General features: G+C 60.7%; 1 protein-coding gene across 2 annotated transcripts; it reads right to left on the bottom strand.

The window, feature by feature from the left end:
* Positions 1-396: 396 nt before the first annotated feature.
* On the bottom strand, positions 397-18,201 carry MYBPC3 (myosin binding protein C3). Of its 2 annotated transcripts, none has more exons than XM_040259230.1 (34): positions 18,098-18,201; positions 16,749-17,015; positions 16,079-16,192; positions 15,908-16,000; positions 15,669-15,817; positions 14,426-14,543; positions 13,904-13,952; positions 13,606-13,635; positions 13,380-13,433; positions 11,846-11,863; positions 11,431-11,585; positions 10,362-10,494; positions 10,132-10,134; positions 9,896-10,020; positions 9,715-9,820; positions 9,455-9,621; positions 8,953-9,118; positions 7,861-7,967; positions 7,746-7,775; positions 6,740-6,879; positions 6,458-6,535; positions 5,672-5,831; positions 5,259-5,363; positions 4,975-5,163; positions 3,716-3,853; positions 3,425-3,592; positions 2,715-2,803; positions 2,415-2,610; positions 2,093-2,232; positions 1,748-1,907; positions 1,515-1,651; positions 1,070-1,256; positions 782-819; positions 397-673 (listed from the first exon to the last, which is right to left on the bottom strand). In XM_040259230.1, exons 1-33 carry the CDS (start codon positions 18,120-18,122, stop codon positions 809-811), a joined length of 3,807 nt encoding a protein of 1,268 aa, XP_040115164.1. In that variant the 5' UTR covers positions 18,123-18,201; the 3' UTR covers positions 397-673; positions 782-808. The 2 variants fall into 2 exon arrangements, with proteins under 2 accessions (XP_040115164.1, XP_040115165.1); XM_040259231.1 differs by having other exon boundaries at positions 397-688.
* Positions 18,202-19,309: the final 1,108 nt, after the last annotated feature.

A 19,309-nucleotide genomic window follows, 5' to 3' on the forward strand; every position in this document is an offset into this window, starting at 1 on the left:
ACCCTCTCCCCGTGCAACACAGCTGTGGGTGGGCAGTGGGCTCTTTGCCTACTGGGACCCCAAAGCAGCTGGGACGTTTTCACCCCAGGCCTTATAAAACACGGGTGCCCATCACCGCCCCCCCGCCAGGCCGCAGCCACCAGGATGGCGGGGGCAGTGCCTGGGCTTCCGGCCCTTTTGCCAACAGCACACCTTCCTCTGTCACAGCTCCTCAGTGTCCTCAACGGAAGGTCAGGGAGACCAAGTTCCTTCTAGTAATGTTTTGTGAATTTAGGACCCTGTTCTGGTCCTCATTTAATTCATCCGGGAGAAAGAACACCTGCCTTGTTTGTTTTCAATATAAATTTTCCTGTGCTTCTTGTGAAAACAGGCACTTTGGACAGGAAGTCAGTTCTCGGTGGCTGCACCGCTCTTTTATTGCCCTTACATGCTGAGAAAGCACAGCAGGCCAGAAAGCCCTGTCCCCAGCCACCACTTCCAAAGCCCACACAGGGTCTGAGAGCTTCTGCGTGAGCTCTGAGGTCAGAATGTGCCCGCCCGTTGTGACTATGCTGCCCTACGGGTGCCCCCCCCCCACTCCAGTGTACACACTTGCACACACATCCAGCAGCAGGAAGGTGGCCTGTCCAGCTTCCTTCCAGGTTCCTGGCATACGGGCCGGCTCCAGCTCCACCTGTAACACAGGTTCCTGTCTGAGTGAGCTGGGCTGAAACCCTAAGACCCTCTTGCACCCCCCTTCCTGGTAGCTGTCTCTGGACCAAGGACGATCTGGAGCGCATACCTGGCCATCTGCAGGGAGCCAGCCCGGTCACTGAGGCACTGCGGGAGAGGAGGCGGCCATGCCGAATCCGTGCTGCAATCTCCCAGCACCACGTGTGGCCCCTGCCCCTGCCCCCACCCCCAGCCTTCGAGAAGGCTCAGGGAGCAGCTCTGGCAGCAAAGTGCAGGGGGCAGTACCACCCGGCCGTGCCAGCTGCTCTCTCAGCCAGAGCAGCAGCTTGGGCCAGCGCAGCAGGGCAGAAGCCCAGCGTCCCCGGGGGCACCCGGCCTCGGCCCGGTGGCTCCTCACCTCGCACCTCCAGGCGGCACTCGCACTGGGCCTCCCCTTCCAGGTTGGTGGCCCTGCAGGCATAGATGCCCCCATCGAAGGGGCAGGGCTTTCTGATCTCCAGAGTCAACACTCCCTGCTTGCTGAACATGCGGAAGCGGGCATCTTTGCTCAAGTCCAGGCCATTCTTGAACCAGGAAATCTTGGGCTGCAGATGGGAGGGTGGGAGGGAGCGTGCTCAGATTGAGGAAGACCCGACGTTTGTTTCTCCTCTGAGCGCCCACTGGAGTCCCAGACTGGCCAAGGCTGAGGACAAACGGAGCCAGGAGTGTCTCAGCCCTGTTCACGGAGGGACCTGACCCCTGGGATGGAGAGGAAGCAGGGGCAGCCCAGGAAGAGGATGCTCGAGGTGGGGTCCATAGGCCACTCTCCTGGGTCAGCCTGGACCAGCGCCCCAGGTCCCTACCTTGGGGGTGCCCCGAACAGCACAGCAGAGAGTAGTGTTATAGCCGGCAATGACCGATCGGTTCACCAGTGGGCGGGTGAAGCTGGGGGCCTCGGAGAAGTCCAGGGCCTTGTACCTGGGCAACTCATACGTGATGCCTGTGGGGGGTCAGAACTCAGCACCCAGAGGGCTGCACCCAGCCCGGCGGGCCTCCCGGCCCTGCCTGCCCTGGGGTGGGAGTGAGGGCCCAGCACCTGGTCTGGGGATAAAGACCGGCTCCTTGGTGGCGGCGGCTCTGTCGCTGGGCCCCACTGTGTTATGGCTGAAGACCCGGAAGTAGTAGCCGTTGCCGATGATGAGCTCCGACACAACGCAGTGGGTGCGGCGGTAATGCTCCAGGACTGTGAACCACTCCTGGTGGGGAGGGAAGGGAGGGTTCCCTGCGGCAGGCCCTACGCGTTGCCAGGGCCTCTCTCGGGCACCCCTGTGGTCTGCACCCTCACTGTGGAGGGAACCAGGGCAGAGAGGAGGGCCCCACCCAAGGGCAGGGAAGGGCAGCCTGGCCCTGGGCAGGGTCGGGGGCCCAGCCCCAGGCTCACCATGGTCTTCTTGTCTGCCTTCTGAACCGTGTACCCCCAGAGCTCTGTGTTCCCATCATCTTGGGGTGGCTTCCACTCCAGAGCCACATTGAACCCCCACGCCTCTGCGACCTGGATGTCCTGGGGCGGACTTGGCTTGTCTGCAGGAGACAGACTCAGCTGGAAGCCCACGCCTCTGACACAGTACAGGCAGGGGATGCCAGGTTCCAGGGGTCCCCCTGCCTGCCAGGACCTGGCCCACCATCCTCGGCAGGGGCTCTGGGCCTGCAAGATGGCAAGCGGCAGCCCTGCTCGGGCTGGAGGGGCGCCCAGGGCTACGCACCGACGACCTGCAGCACCAGCTGGGCCTTGTCCTCCATGTTCTCCACACGCAGCGTCACCTGGTAGATGCCTGAGTGGGCGCGGCGCGCAGCCCGGATGAACAGGATGGTGTCCGTGGGGCTGTTGCGGATGCTCACCTCTTCGCCCGCCAGCGGCTGCCCCTCCTTGGTCCAGGTCACCTGAGGCCGGGGCTTGCCCTGTGGGGGAGCACAGCTCAGCGGCCAGCCTGGCCCGCCCTCCTGGCCCCTGCCTCAGCCCTGCTGAGGACACGCAAGTGTGCCGGGACAGGGGCCAGCCCTACCTGGAAAGGAATGAGGAGGTTCACGGGCTCCCCGACCTTCTTCTGGATGGTCTGGCGAAGGTGTCTGGGCAGCTGCAGACGAGGCCGCTCTGTGGGCACAGGCGAGCAGCTTGGCGGGGCCCGCAGGCCCGGGACGAGGCTGCAGAGCCGCGGCTGGGGCCCCCTGCCCTCCCACTGCCCAGCCCCGGCCCCAAAGGTCCCAGGGCTCCTGCCGCCACCGAGCCTCACACTGTGACACAGACACGGACCAGAGTGGGTGAGGGACTTATTCATGGCCCGACAGCCAGTCTGTCACAGGCCAGGATACTAATCGAGGCCCGCCCTCTGCGCCCCCTGCGGTTTCCTCTGTCCACTCTGAGCTGCAGTTCCTCAATGATCCACTCTTTGCTGGTGACAGACTAATGGCAAGTGGATCCCCAGGGGCCAACCTGAGCCCAGGTGACCTCACTGCTCTGTCCTGAGCACACGGACAACGCCAACCTGATGGAGCTGAAAGACCCACACAACAGCTCGACGGTGATGGTGCAACGACCTACCCCTTCCCTGGTCCGAACCCAGGACTGACGGACAGCCAGGCGGGAGGCCCTGCCGCTGCCCGCTCATGCCGCCCGGGATAAGGGGGCTGGCTCCTCGTCCCTGCCCAGCGTTCTTCTCCCTCTGGCAGGCCCTCCTCGACCATCCCCACCTCCCTGCACGCAAGAGGCACTCACGCAGCAACTCCTGCACCGTCACAGGCTCCTTGGTGGTGGCGGGGGGTCCAGCCCCCGCCATATTGTGCGCTCGCACGCGGAAGAGCACACGCGCACCAGTGGGCAGGTCCTTCACCAGCAGCGACGTGCGCTCTATCAGCCCCGGCAGGGCAGACACCCACGCTGAGCCTGCGGGTGGGGCGGAGGCGGCAGTCAGGTGGCAAGGCCGGCAGGGTCCGCAGCCTGCTGCCCACCTCCCAGTGACTGGCAGGCCCGCAGGGGGCAGGGGGCCCGGGCGGGCGGCGCCCTCACCAGAGCCCTCCCGGCGGTACTCCACGCTGTAGCCGTCCAGCCCTCCGGCTCCCGCGCGCTCGGGAGGCCTCCACTTGAGGGAGACGGTGGTGTCGGAGACGTCCTCCACTGCCAGGTGGGTGGGCTCGCTGGGCGGGCCTGGGCAGAGGGGAGGCAGACGGGGTCTGAGCGAGGCTGCACCCATCAGCACAGCTGAAGGATCCAGGAAAACCCTCCCCTGCCACTGGCCTTTAAGCACTATTGAATTATCCCAGTTTTGTTAAGACATGTCTCTAGAAAGACTCAAAAACAAACGCACATCCAAACAGCACCAGCAATTACAGAAGAAAGATCTAAAAGACACCCAAAACACCAACATGCTCAGAAGGAGTCGCTTCTGTCAGACGGTGCAGGAGACGCTATAGAGGGAATTTAAGGGGAAACTAACCCCAAACATGGAAGTTTCCTGGTATTGTACGAGTGAGCTGAGAAACTGAAGTCAGTCCCTAAAGGGAGGCCTGAGCCCTTCTCCCCAGGGCACCTTCTTCCTGCCATCTCACCAAACCTTGCCCCTCCCTGTGTCTGCCCCACTACAGCCAGCCACACTGTCCCCTAGACTCATGGGTCCTGACACCAACAGGGGTCCTCAAGAGTGCCACACCCTCAGGGGCTGCTCTACTTTCTCAACCCCCATTATATAGATGTGGAAACTGAGGCTTGGGGAGACCATGATTCCAGACATTCCTCCTGGGGACTTTCTCAACTCCCATTATACAGATGCAGAAACGGAGGCTCGTGGGAGACCACGACTCCAGATATTCCTCCTAGGGACGAAGGCACTGGCTCTGGTTCCTCGTCCAACGCCCTTTCCACAGACAGACACCCCTCACACCCTCAGCACCGCCCTGCCTTGACCCCTTCCCTGGTTCACAAACCCTGGCTGAAGAGAGGGGGGAACAGGAGAAAGAAACATCTATGCCAGATGCTCCCCCTGCATGCTCTCACTTCATCTCAACAGCAGCTTTGTGAAGCAGACATCGTCATTACCCCCACTTCACAGATGCGAAAAGTGAGGCTGGAGAGGTGAGTCTCAGCTCCACCCCCTGCCAGCTGGGCTCCCCAAGCAAGTCATTCACGTCTCAAAGCCTCCCTTTCTTCGCCTGTGAGATGACGGGAATGAAGGAAGACCAGGAGTGTGAACGCAGCCCACAGGGCAGCTGCGGTTACTGCGCCCTGGCCGCGGTGTCCCGGGGCAAGGCTGGGGGCACCTGCAGGCTCACCGATGGGCATGAAGGGCTGGGAGGCGGGGCTGGGCCTGGACATGCCCACGGCGTTGACTGCGTAGACCCGCATCTCGTAGATCACGCCCTCGATCATGCGCCGCGCCTCGTGGCTCAGCTCCCGCAGCAGGTCAAAGTTCAGCCGCATCCACCGGTAGCTCTTCTTCTTCTTGCGCTCCAGGATGTACCCTGGAGAGGGGGGGCAGGCGCGCTGGTCTGCCTGCAGCTCAGCACCCCCATCCCACGTGCCCCACCCGGGGCTCGGGCCCACGCCCTCAGCTCACCCAGGACCGGCTGCCCGCCATCGTAGGCCGGGGGCTCCCAGCGCACCGTGCAGGAGTCCTCGCCCACCTTGCTGATCTCAGGGGCCGCGGGAGCATCCGGCACATCTAGGGGAGTGGACCCTCATGTGCCCTGCCCAGCCGGGGCCACCGGTGCCCATCCCCTCACCACCCTAACCAACAGGCTCCCCCGTTCCCCCACAGCCTAACACCACCTTTACAGAATGCGGATCTCATCAGGTCACCAGCCTGCAATCAACTGGCTACGGCTCCCCATTGCCTGTGTGCCCCCAGGTCCAAGTCCCAACCCGCTCTACCGATCTGAGAGGGGCCCACGACATCTGCTGAGACTAAAGGACTCAACAGACGGGTCCTCCCTGGTTCCCCCCGTGCTCTCCCCTGGACCCCCACCTCACCGATGACCTTGACCGTGAGGCTGACTTGGTCCTCTCCGACAGGGTTCTTCACTGTGACCACATAGACGCCCTCGTCCTCCTGCTCAGCCCCCTCGACGGTGAAGATGCTGCGGTCCTTGGTGGTCTCCACTCGGACCCGGCCCTCTGTCTCACACAGCAGCTGGTGGGGGAGGAGGAGTTGGTGGGGGGGACTCAAGTCAGACCCCAGGGGTTCCTGCAGCCTCTGCAGCCACCGACAGCCCTGAGATGGGCACAGAGCTCAGCCCGGGTCTGCTGGGGAGACGCAGCCTCAGTGGAAACTGCATCGTGTGAGCGTCTAATCCAAGACCCTTTCCCACCCCCTGCCCAGAGCACGGCCCTCGCTTTGTCACAGAACGTCAGGCAGTCACCTGTCCTCTCCATCCTCAGTTTCCCTTTCTGACCTAAATGACCTCACACAATTACTGTGAGGATCTCAAAAGACCTCGGCTGGGCAGCGGAAGCAGCAGCGCGTGGAGGGGGAGGAAAAGCCAGGAGCCGTGCCCCGGCCGTGAGTCCAACCGAACAGGGCCAGGGATCCACTCCCCCGCGGGGAGGGAGCACAAAGTCAAGGCGGCCTCAGGAAGACAAGAGCCAGCGCGCCCCCAAGTCCGGAGGACTTCCTGGGGTGTGGAGGGTGGAGACCCTGCCTGGGGCAGGAACACAGCTGGCCTGATGGGGCACCTCAACAGAGACCTCGCCTGAGGGTGGACACCACATGGACAGAAACTCACTGCAGGCAAACGAGCCTCCTCCAGCCTCACTCACCTTTTTGTCAAACACCCACTCGTCACCGGCACCTGACTCTGATGCATCGGGGGCTGGCCCTGCTGCGGCCTTATTCCCCTGGAAACAGGACGGGAAGGAAGGAAGGAGGGAGGGAGGAGGAGGAAGAGCTGGTTTGGCCTGGAGGGAACCCGGCCAAGCACTCTGTCCTTGTCTCTGCCCACCCTCGGCCCGCTGTAGGGCGTGCGCAGGTGGGGTGGGCAGCATGCTGGGCCCATGCACCCATTTTACAGACAGGCGCGTGGGGGGAGGGGTCCAGAGTACCTTTGTGATGGTCTTCTGCCAAATTACAGTGGGAGCAGGGTCCCCGGAGATAGGGACGTCCAGGCGTAGCTTGTTCCCAGCCACCACCACGATGGTGTCCGGCACACGGCCCGGGCAGTCCAGGTGGATCTTGGGAGGTTCTGGCAGGGAGAGAGGACAGGTCAGAGAAAGAAGAAAAGGGCCCCAGGCCTCTGAAAGAAGGGACAACTGGGAGAAGCACATGCCCCTGGGTGTTGGTTTATTTTCTGAATTTATTTTATCGAGACGCCAACACTTGAGCACGCTGCTTAACGCGTGCTGACGAACATGTCCCTGTGTAACCACTGCCCATCGACACCTGAAATACTGCCATCTGCCCAGGAAGTCCCAGGGAGGTTCAGAACACTGGGTCACCTAGGACAGCATCTCTCAGATTGTGTTTGGGGGAACACCAGTGTCTTCCTAGAAAAAAAAAATTTCCATGGAAAATATTTAAGAAACCCTGGGTTAAACCAAGTTGAGTAGGACTTTTCAGAGCCTTTGACATGCCAATGCGCTTTCTGAATCAACAAGCAGTAGGACAGACGGACGGTTCAGTTTCTCAAACTTACTGAACCCTGTTTGGAAAGCCCTGACCTAGAGCCTGCCTCAGCCTGGACGAGTCTCCTGAAGTTAAGATCCTAAAATGCCTGATTACAGTTTAATCTAAATGCAGGAGAAGTACTTCTAAAAGCAAAAAAGATTTAATAATAAAACCCCACAACTGTGATGTCCTCTGCAAGCTCACACATACCACCTTAGGTCAGCGTTCCTATCACCCCACTGGGGAGCCACTTCAGGGTCCCCATTTTAGAGGTGAGGAAACTGACGCTGAGATAGACCACAGCTGGCCTGTGGTCAGAGTGGCAGAGCTGAGGCTGGGCCTCAGGCTGAGCCAGGTCCCGACTCCCAGCTCCTTGCTTCTGCTGAGTGGAGAGGAGACCCTGGCGGGGTCGGGGGAGGCAGCAAGCCGGGACCCGAGACTCACCCTGCCTGGGCACGAAGTCAATCTTGACCTCTGCAAGAGACAGAAGAGCAAGTGGCACCAGGGTGCAGGCCGGGCCCAGCGGCAGGGGCCCCTCTGCCCCTCAGCACCGGCTCACCCATGAAGTGGAGCTTGGCAGACAGGTTACAGGCGAAGCCTTCCGGCACAAAGCTGTAGTCCGCCTCGTCTGCAGGCGTGACGTCATCAATGGTCAGCTTGTGGACCCTAGAGGGCAGCGGTGGCTCAAGGGACCCTGCTGGGCCATGCACTCCTTGCCTCACCAGACACCCCAGCCAGGGCTCCAGGGAGCTCTTGCCCTGCCCTGGCTCAACGGTGTGCAGAGTGTTTTCTCGGACCTCCCTGGGGTCCAGTGGTTAGGAATTCACCTGCCAACGCAGGGGACATGGGTTCGACCCCTTGTCCGGGAAGATCTCACATGCTGAGGAGCAACTAAAGCAGTTCCATCTAGAGCTGGTCCTCCTCAAAAAGAAACACCACCGCAATGAGAAACCCCAGCACTGCAACCAAAGGGGAGCTCCCGCTTGCCGCAGCTCCAGAAAGAGTGCACAGCAACAAGGACCCAGAACAGCCAAAAAATAAAAAAAATTTTTGAGTGCTGTCTTTCTCTGCTTTTGAATTCTTCCACTCCCTTGCCTGCTTTCAGAGGTAGGCAGTGTAGACATGTCCCCTTGGCTGGGCCCTTGGAGACTGGGCAGGGGCTTGTCACATTAATCTCTGTGACCTTGGGCCCAGCACGGGCTGGCCCAGATACTCAGGGTATGAGTAAGAGAGTGGGAGACAGTGAGGGCCCCTGGCCAGAGCCGTGCCCCGTGGCGCCCTGCCCTGGTCACGAGCTGGGGGAGAAGCTGGGGGTCCCAGCCTGTCTCTCTCACTGCTTCACCTTTGTCTCCGACTTCCTCCTCCATCTCCAATGGACCCTCCATATGCTTCTGCCTCTCCCCACTTCGGTGTATGCCTTTCCTCTTTGTCTGTGTCCTGACTGTGTGTCTGTTCATCTCGCTCTCCTGTCTCTGAATCTCTGTTTCTAGCTCACTCTCGGTGTTAGGCATCTCTTTCTGGTCGTCTCTTTTCCTTTGCTTCAGTCTGTTTCTCTATGCGTCTGTCCCTCTGTCTGTCCGTCTCTCTATCTCAGTCTCTGTTTCTTGCTGTCTCTCTGTGGCTCTGTCCCTGGCACACCCTGCACACTCACCGCCCGATGTGGGACACCTTTATGCGGCTGTCAGGCACCAGCTCCTTTCCGTTCTTCAGCCATACCCCCCGCACGTTCTCATCTGACACCTCACACTTGAACACAGCCTGGTCCTTTGAGCCCACCGTCAAGTCTGCGATGCTCTGGTACACCTCCAGCTTCTTCTCTGGGGGGTAGGGCAGAGCCAGTGAGCTGGGGAGGGTGTGGGTGGGTGGGAATCCCTGAGGAAATCTCCTGGGCTTGTGAAAACACATGAGTGTGTGCATGAGTGCAATGCTTGTGTGCCTGTGACAGTGCTGTGGACCCAGGAACCTAAGTGCGCCGGGGTGGGTGATGCTAACCAGGCCCATCTGAACCTCCCAACACTTTCCAGGTGATCACCCCAGTATCCCCATTTTATGGATGAGAAAAGTGAGGTTTGAGGTGTTGAAGTGACATGTCCAGGACTGTGCTGGCCTCGATGCTGGCTTTGCTCGATTCCCGTCCGTGGCTGGGGCCTCACCCTGCACGATGAGCTCGGCCAGAGCCTGACCCCCACTGGTGCGCAGCGCGTAGTGCCCGGCGTCCTCCAGTGTTGCCTCATTGATGATCAGGTGGTGCTTCTGACCGTCCTTCTTGAACCGGTATTTAAAGGTCTCCTCCCGGGTCAGCTCCACCCCGTCCTTCAGCCTAGCCGGAGGGTGGGCAGCAGGTGCCAGGGACCCCTCTGGGGACCCCCCAGGCCCCCGGCCGGGCCCCACGACCCCCTGCCTTGGCACTCACCATTTGACCTGTGCCCCCTCCTCAGACACTTCACACTCAAACTCCACTCGCTGTCCTACCATCACCAGCTGGTCCTCCAGCGGCCGCGTGATCAGCACGGGGGGCTCTGTCAAGTGGAGGGAGCAAGATGGGCGGGCCGCCCTGTGGGTCCCCGCTCAGGGTCTCTGGGCCCCGGGCCCACCTTTGACGAAGAGCTCGGTGCTGCACTTCTCGTCACCCACCACGCACTGGTAGGCTGCGTCGTCCGCCAGCGAGCACTGGCTAATGGTCAGCGTGCGCTTGGCGCCGATGGACTCGAAGATGTACCTGGATAAGGCCAGGGTGGTGGCAGGAGACCCACGGATTCCCCGCCTGGGCCCTGGGTGCCCCCTCAAACCCCCGTCGGGACCCCTGTGCCCCCACCCCAAGGAACCTTACTTGCTGTGGAGCAGAAGAGGCCCGTGGAGCATTCCCGATGGAAGAAGCGAGATCAAGAGAAAATGAGCAGGGAAAGAGCCGGGAAGAAACAGAGACGAGAGTCAGAACCCAGAGAAATGGGGAGAGACAGAGATAGGGAGTGAGAGCTGGCCAGAGGGCAGGGGCGGAGAGAGAGGCAGGGACAACAGGGTTGGGGAGCAGCCCTCCCCAGCCCCAGCCCCCGCCCTCACCTGCCGCTCATCTGAATCTCCTGTCCGTTCTTTAGCCACTTGACCTCGGCGTCAGGATCCGCCAGCTCCACCATCAGCCGGATCTTGTGGCCCTTACTCACCTGGTAGGCCGGCTGCAGCTTCTTCTGAAAGGCTGAGCGCCCCCACCCTCAGCCCCTGCTCCCCAGGCCGGCCCGGGCCAGGAGGACAAGGTCCTGCCTCCCCACGCCTCTCTCTGGGCCTCTCCTGGGGCCTGTCTCCTTATCTCTGTCAGCTCCTTGTCTCTCTGCCTTCCTGTCTTCCTTCCCTGGGGTCCACTTCACCTGCCCAGCTCAGAGCTAGGGTTCGGGGCTTCCAGAAAGGCAGGAGCTCGGCAGGAGAACAGGTGGTGGGACAAGTGGGCCTTCTCTTCCTCTCCGGTCTGTTTCTGCGCCAACCCCCAGGTTCATGCCCTCCTTCTAGGTGCCTGCGTCTCAACTCGGTTTCCAGGGCCTCCATGTCAAGCCCGCGATGGGGAAGGGCTGGCCCGAGCCCTCGCCTCTGACCCACCTGGGGTGGGGGCCGGGGGCGCTCACCTGCCCCCACCTGTTGTTTGCCTGTGAGGGGGCTTAACCAGGGTTTTCTCTTCCCAGGTCGGGTTGGGGGGCGGTGTCCTCTGGGCTTAACTGGCTTCTTCCCCTTCTGGGGGTATGGGGAGAATCAAGCAGGCTACTTTTTTCCCCAAGGGCGGGTCGGGGAGGAAGGGGCCTCCTGGCTTTGGCTGCGGAGAGGTGGGCTGGCCTGGGCTCCATCCTCTTCCTGTGGCATCTCTGGGCTAACTTTGCCCTTTTCTTTTTCTGTGCGACCAGATGCCAACCTGGGCACCCCGGCTTTTTCCCTCCAGAGAAGAGGACGTTCACCCAAACGGTCCCTTCCCACGTGTCTCTGAGTCAAGCTGGACGCCGCTCTCCTTCCCGGAAGCGCGCCTGTGCGCCGCCGTGGGTACACGTGCCTGCGTCTGCGCGCCGCCGTGCGTGCACGTGCACGCGCGCGCGCCTGCGCAGGCGCTCAGCGAGCCCTCGCCTCGCCTGGCTCTGCTCGGGAGGCTCACCTGTGCTTTTCTTCTCGTCCCGCTTTATGCCCTTGAGCCTCTTGAGCATGCCCCGCAGGTCGGTGACTCCGTGCTGGAAGGCGATGCGCTCGTACTCCGACGGGGGCGCCCGCCGCAGGATCTCCCACACGTCCTCCTCAGCGGGGGCCTCCAGCCTGCATCCACGTGGCGAGGCCTCAGGGCCCCCGTGGCCAGGACAGAGTTGCTGTCCCGTCCCCTCCCCTCCGCAAGCGGGAGCTGCTTCGGCCCCTCCGACCCTTCCCTTCTGGTGGGGCAGCTTGACCTGGAGTGGATCCTGGACCAGTTCTGGGGATCATGAGGCCTTAGGTGCTCAGTGTGGTGGACTGGGATGGGGAGGGGCTCCTGGCTGAAACAGGGGTGATAAGGCCGGGGGGGTGCTTCCTGGGACACTCACCTCGGGGTCCGTAAACTGCTGCTCCAGGCAGGAAAGAAAGGCAGTGTACACATCAGAGACAGAACAGAGAAGAACAAAGGTGACTCCATATTGAGTCCATGCCTTTGGCGCTAACCCTTGTCCTCTGTTGCCTGTGTTTCGTCAAGCTGGCTCTGCACCCTTGTAAAAGCATGTTGTCTATGCTGCTGCTAAGTCACTTCCGTCGTGTCCAACTCTGTGCGACCCTATAGATGGCAGCCCACCAGGTTCCTCCGGCCGTGGCATTCTCCAGGCAAGAACACTGGAGTGGGTTGCCATTTCCTTCTCCAATGCATGAAAGTGAAAAGTGAAAGTGAAGTTGCTCATTCGTGTCTGTCCGACCCTCAGCGACCCCATGGACTGCAGCCTTCCAGGCTCCTCCATCCATGGGATTTTCCAGGCAACAGTACTGGAGTAGGGTACCATTGCCTTCTCATACCCTGAACTATAAAGTATATGACAGTCCATTCTTAAGGCTGTGTCTCCCTGGCTGGACCTTTAAAGGTATAGAACACTTTTCATTTGTATGGAGATAAAAAGTTCCAAAAGATAACAATTATCTTGTGGGAAGTTTACAAGAACATTGTGACCAAATCTCCCTGGAAAGCTGCAAGAACAAAGCATTCTACTAAGAAATCTGCGATAACCAGCCACACCCCCTCCCCCTTTCAGTAGAAAAGAGACCAGAATTCTAACTGGGGTAAGGTGGTTCTTTGGGACATTAGTCCACCATCTTCTTGGTTTGCTGGTTTTCTGAATAAAGGCATTATTCCTTGCCCCCAACAAGTGGTCCTTCGATTTTCTGGCGTGTCATGCAGCACGCAGTACAGGTGTGGACTCAGTAACGAAGGCACGGGTCATGCCTCCATGAACCACAGCACATGGGGCCTCACCTCCACTTTCCTCCCTGCTCACACCTTTCTGTTTACAGGGAACCCGTGGCCTTGTTTATTCCTCCTGAGCTCTGACAGGTGAGTGTCAGGAGAGCCGGAGGCTCAGAGTCTCTCCCCAGTCAGTGGAGATCCTCACCCAGGTCAGTCTGATCCCCAGCCTTGCCATCTGTCATCTTCCCTGGTGGCGATGGCCCTGCTACCCCCAAAGCACTTGACCCCAATGCTCATTCTCTGGGCTGAAGCCGCACTGGCCGTAATGCAGGGTCCAAGAGAGGGAGGGACAGGACACAGAGGACACAAGTCAGTTGCACTGGGTGGGGCTAGGTGGGCAATTCCTGAGGCTTTGGAGTCCTCTCCCAGCTTGTGGGTCTCCAGAGCCTGTTGGGAAGAGCTATCACAGACTCAAGTGTAGGCTGGTCATGGGAACAGTGTGAGGATATTAGTTCATGGGATGTAACCTCTGCTGAGCCCTCTGACTTCCCAGCACCTGGACTGTCCCGTCCGACAGACAAGGAAACCAGCTCCGAGTGGTGCATGATCTGCCCCGGGGTCACACAGCTGGAAAACCGCAGGGCTGGCATCGGGGAGCCACGTGTTCTGGGAGCTGCTTCCCTGGGGCTTACCTCTTCCTCAGCAGCGAGCTGAAGTCCAGAGTCGCAGAGTCTTCATGGCTGTCGCTGCGGAGAGGAACCCCCAGTGAGGCCGCAACAGAGCCAACTACGAATAGAAGGGTCTGGGAGCGGGGGCGTGGGGGTGGGGCGAGGGAGAGAGAGGAACCCCGACGGAGCAGGCACACCCTGCCCGTCTCAGACCCCTGGGGTCGCCATACATGCGGATAGGAAGGGGTACCTGATGCGCCGACCGCCTCCAGCCAGGCTCCTGCAGGGATAAGACTCAGATTTTTCACCTGCCCGGGGAGCTTACTCTCTTCCACACCCATCTATTTCAGTCTGACCATTCACAGTACCCCAAGTCCTGGTCCCTATGCTATGCCCCTGCTCTGACCCCCATATCAACCCCAGTCCTGGTCCCCCCCAACATCCCACCCCAGCCCTGGCCCCCCACATCACCCTGGCCCTGACCCCAAGGGGCCACAGACCCCAGCACTGGCCTCCCCCACGGGCCCCAAGGAGGGAGGGCTACTCACGTGCGGCGGAAAGTTGATCGGAGGTCCACATCTCCGGGGCCAACGGCCTCTGGTTTCAAAGAGGGGGGATGAGAGTCAGAGCGAAGTTTTTAGAGGGGGCCTGCCCAGGAGCCCTGCCCTGGGATCTCCTGGTATCACAGGCCTGCCCACCTATGACCCCTTGACAGTGGGTATCTGTCCCAGGAACCTGCCCTCTGAACCTTTCCCAGCCTGCGCTGAGGAACCAGGGGCGTGGCGCAGCTCATGGTCCCCAATACCTTCCAAATTCATCTCCCTCCCATCTCTCGACTCACCCTTCACCTCTTCACCAATGCCTAATCATCAGACACCAAGATGATACCCAGAGGAGAGCTGAGGTCAAGCCCCACCCCAACCCTAGAGGCCCCGATGTATTTCTTGCACGCCTCTCTGTGAATAGCACTGGGCGTGTGGCCAGGCCTCAGCATCCCCCTTAGTACTGGGAAGTGGAGGCGGGGGTGGGGACTGGACCCACAGGGGGCCTGAACCCACAGGGCCCCTCACCATGGACAGTGAGGTTGAAGTTGCAGCTGTCAAATTTGTCCTTGGTGGACACCTCACAGCGGTAACCACCGGCAAAGGAGGCCTGGGCATCCGTGATGTGCAGCTCAAATAGGTAGACCTGTGGGAGTGAGGCGTCAGGGGAGGCTGCAGGCCGGGAGATAAGGCCCTGCACCCGAAAGGAGACGGGGTGGCTGAGGACCACCGACCTTCTCACCCCTCGGGGCTTAAATGAATCCATTCAGTTTTGGATGCGTAAAAACGGGGCCCCTTCTCAAGACACATTGCCATCTGCTGGCACAGGGTGGTGATAAAATAGAGATCAAGGGTGGCTACAAGGTAAGTGGCATTCGCTTAGGATGAGGCATTTGGGGGGAATTTCCTGGCAGTTCAGTGGTTAGGACTCCATGCTTTCACTGCAATGGGCCCAGGTTGGATCCCTGATTAGGGATTCTGAGAGCCACATAGTTCAGCCCCCCCCCAAAAAGGCATTTTTGTTCAGGGAACTGCCCACACAACTGAACATGACCACCCTACCCTTCCAGAAGCCCCCTTGCCTGGGCCAGGACTGTGGAAGAGTGGGAGGAGCAAAGGCTGGGAGTCAAAGCACAGGTTCCAGGCCTGGCTATGAGTGACCTGGGACCAACAACAGCAACCTCTCAAGCTTTGGTTTCCTCGTGTGTGTAGAGAATTGTTGTGGTTGCTCATCAAGGGCCCCGTGAGCCCTGATAGCCTTCCATATGGGGTCTTTGCTCCCTCACTGACTGGTGCCCCCCAGGCTTTATTATGCCCCCTTGAGACTCTCATAGCTTCCCTGTGGTTCAGTGGTAAAGAATCCACCTGCCAATGCAGGAGACATGGATTTGACCCCCGGGTCGAGAAGATCCCCTGGAAGAGGAAACGGCAACCCACTCCTGGGAAATCCCAGGCACAGAGGAGCCTGGCGGTCTACAGTCCATGGGCTCGCACAGGTCGGACGCGACTGAGCACACACGTGAGACTATCACGCCTCTGAGCCCCCATGTCCTTCTATGCCCCCCAGTAACCCTCCTCGGAGCCTCGCCAAGCTCGCTGTGTGCCGCTGACCCCCCTACCAGCTTGGCAGGCTTTCCACGACCCTGCTCTGCACCTCCTCTGCGGCTCAGGTCTCACAGTGCCCCCTGCCTCTCTGTGCCCCTGGGCCTTCCAGGGGCTCTCCGTGTGCCCTCGCGGTACGTCCCCATGACCCTGCGCCCACGGGCCCCACCTTGCTGGTCCGATCGTAGCTGTCGCGCAGCTGCAGATGCTGCCCCACCTTGCTGCTCAGGTCCACCCACTTGCCCTTGAACCACTTGACCACGGGCGGTTTCAAGAGGCTGGCTCCGGCCACGCGGGCTGAGAAGGTGATGCTGCCACCTGCAGGAGAGGGGCGACCGTCTGGGCTTGGGGGATGCCCTGGGCCTCCGTCCCCCTCCTCGCCGCCGGGGGCAGCAGCCCCACACTCACCCACGGTCACTTCGCCGTCCTGTGGCCTCGTCACAAAGAGGCCGATGGGGTCGCCAGGGGCATTGGGGCCCTCAGGGGCCGCTGAGCTGGACCCTGTGGGCAGAGGCGTTTGAGACCTGCCCCGGGACACCCCCACCCACCGACCCGGCCTCCCTGCCCCGCTCCTCTCACCTTCAGGATGAGGCGCCCCTGCTTCCACCTCAGGGGCAGAGGCTGGGGCCTCTCCCGGGGCTTCAGGGGCCTCGGTGGGGGCGGGAGCAGGGGCTGACCCAGGCTCCGCCTTCCCTGGAGGGGATCAGGTCAGGGGTTGTGGAGCAGCTTCTAATGAGAGCCGCCGGCCCCTGCCCCGGTTATCTTGTCCCTGGTCGTTCCCGTCTTTGCAGGAAGTCCATCCAGCCTGCGTTTCACCTTCTCCCTGGCCTCACCAGCTTCTGTGCCCTCATCTCAGAGGGTCAGCCTGAACGTCCCTCCTCTCCTCCAGGCTCGGGTCTTGGTCCAGCCCGTCAGGCTGGGCTGGGGCTCCGCACACACCCACAGGTTCGCGGGGCTTCCCTGCCAGCACACCCAGCCCACCAAGTTCCCATCCGTGTGGGGGTGTCCAGCGGGAGGTCAGTGTTACATCTGACTCATCTCTGAACTTCCCCCACCTCCAGAACGGCCCAGATGGGCCAGGGAGCCTCACGGGGACACTCAGAAAGGTCTCGCTACAGAAAACGGGAAAAGGCCACGGCGGGCTGAGGGCTCACCCAGGGCCAAGGCAAGGAAGACAGCTCCTGTGCTGTGATTGACAGAGAGCTGGAGGGCCTGCTCCAACTTCAGGGAAGGCTGCCCGGGCACTTACCTGCGTCTATGACCTTGAGGTCAAACTTGACCTTGGAGGAGCCAGCGATGACTGCATAGGAGCCCTGGTCGGCGGGACCCGCGTCCCGCACGGTCAGCGTGTGCCGCGTGCCCTCGGCTGCCAGGCCGTATTTCTCGCTGGCGCTGATGTCGCTGCCCGCCCGCTGCCAGCGCACCTTCAGGCCCGCCCGCTCTGTCTCGGCCTCGAACACGGCAGGGCTGCCGGCGGCCACCTCTGTGGACCGTGGCTTCTTGCTGAAGGCGGAGACTGAGGGGCCGATTGAGTTTGCAGGGGTCCCCTGGCTTGCCCCTGCACCCCACTCCTACATGCCTTCTTATTAAATAAGGTGGTGAGCGCTTTAATGGGTCACCTCATCTAATGCTCCAACAGCTCTACAAGGTAGGTGCAGTTATCCCCAGAGGAGGGCTCCGAGCCTCAGAGAGGTTAAGTGACTCACCCAAGATCACACAGCCAGGAAGTGGGAGAGCCAGGCCTGAGGAATTTTGCTAGGTGTGTCCCTGAAGAGCCCACCCTCTCTGCCTGTGGAAGCCCAACCCCCACCAGCTGGGGCCCTTGGCAAGGGGCCAGCATTCTGCCTACTTGGACATGGCTAAATTTGTCCTCTAAGGGCCTGGGGCTGGGAATCAGCAAGTGAGATAAAGCTGTCCTGGGAGAGGGCTGGGGCTGGGGGGGCTGATCCCTGACCTGGACAACCTTGGAAGGCCAGGGCGGTGACTCCAGGCTGTGACTTTCTTTGCCCTTGGCGGTGGCTCAGGGACCTTTTGCCCACCCTCCAGAGCAGAGGCCCTGCATCACTTCACTGTGGGGGCCATGCCTGGTGTGGGGGCCACAGGGGCACAGGCTGGCAAAGCAGAGACTCTCAGAACAGGAAACAACCCACCGAAGCCCTCTTTGTACAGTTGGGGAAACCGAGACCCAGAGAGGGGAGGGGCCCGTCCAAGGTGTTCAGGGAGACGGGCTCAAGTCTGGAGCCATCCTGGGGTGCCTCCTGCGGCAATCTTTCCCCCAAAGGCAAGCCTGGACCTAACCTTGCTGCAGAAGATGGGGATGCAGGCAGGAAAGGGGTCCCCTGGCATCCTGAGAGTGGGGCGATGGCCCTGGGGTCTTCCTGCCTTGGCTGTCTCCCCCTCTGGGCCCCTGACCCTGGTTTACCCTCACTCTCATCAGAACGATGAGAAGGAGAAACTGAGAATCGAAAAAGGACCAGGAGGACAGAGGCCCTGTCCTGGGAACCCCTCAGGAGCTCATTCCTGGGCCCACCCCCTAACTGAGGATGTCCCCAGCCCTCCCTGCCCCACGGTCGGCCCCCAGCCCAGGCCTGGAGCTACCTGGTTTCTTCCCTGGCTCGGGCATCTTGAGAGAGGTCACAGCAGGAACCGAGCAGGCACGGGCCACCCAAAGAGACTCTGAGCAGGGCTCCGGTCCCCGACTATATAAGGGGCCGCCCCCTCTCCAGACCTTCCTTATCTGCACCCTGCCCCGCCACCTGCTAAATATAGACAAATTCCCGAGATCAAGGGCTCTCCAGGAGAATGTGTGGCCCTGGCTTTCTCTGCTGGCCCCTGGCCCCTCCCCCTCCCCCACCAACCCCACAGGACAGATTCTGCCCCCCAACCCTCAGTGAACACAGGGGCACCCCAAGCCCTGTCCGTGTGTCCTTGTGACAGGCAAATTGAGCGGTGGGAGTGTGCGGGGCCCAGAACCCTGAAGCTGTCGGGTCAGAGGCATCCGTGTCGGGTGATGGTTACACCCACAGACCCTGAGTCCCAGCTTCTCTCAGTGTCCTTCTGAACCCCCACAACTGCCTCCACACCCCACACCCCGCCAAAGTCGCAAAGAACATCAGCCTCTACCCAGAAAGGAGCAAATCCCATGTGACCTACTGTGAGCAACACCCACTATCAGGGAAGGTCATTTGCTCCGCCCCTCAATTGTCAGGAGCAAGGAATTCTATGTACAAGCATCGTCCGCGTGGTCGACACTTGCCCTCCCTTTCAACATAAATCCATTCTCTTCTGCATTTTAACCATGTTTAAACTGCATCTCATGTCCCTGGGCCGTCTTTCAAAAGGAATCGGGACTTTGGGACTTCCCCGGTGGTCCAGTAGTTAGGACTCTGCGCTTCCACTGCTGGGGGCCAGGTTCAGTCCCTGGTGGGGGAACCAAGATCCCATATGACACAGCCAAATATTTAAAAGAAATTAATCCATAAAAATTCAGAGACTGAGCTCCACTCTCCCTCTCTCGGGGCTCAGAGATCCATGGAGGGGGGTTATGGTTGAGTTTCCCCAGCCTGAGGGCTCAGGGCACTCCAGAGGGTGTCTGCCCCAACACAAACGGCCCCAGAATCTGGATTCTCTGAGGTCTGCGGGTTGCTGATAAGAGTTCCCTCACTCCCAGGCTGCCAGCCGCCTCTTCTTGCTACTGTTGGAAGCAAAAGCCTTACAAGTCTCATGGCTCATGTTTTTCTGTCTCTCCCCTGCTGTGGGCCAGAGGCCAGCGCAACCAGGCACCAGGGTACGTGGGAGGAGTTCTCTTGT

This window comes from Oryx dammah, unplaced genomic scaffold, assembly GCF_014754425.2.
Source record: "Oryx dammah isolate SB20612 unplaced genomic scaffold, SCBI_Odam_1.1 HiC_scaffold_17, whole genome shotgun sequence".
NCBI lineage: Eukaryota > Metazoa > Chordata > Mammalia > Artiodactyla > Bovidae > Oryx > Oryx dammah.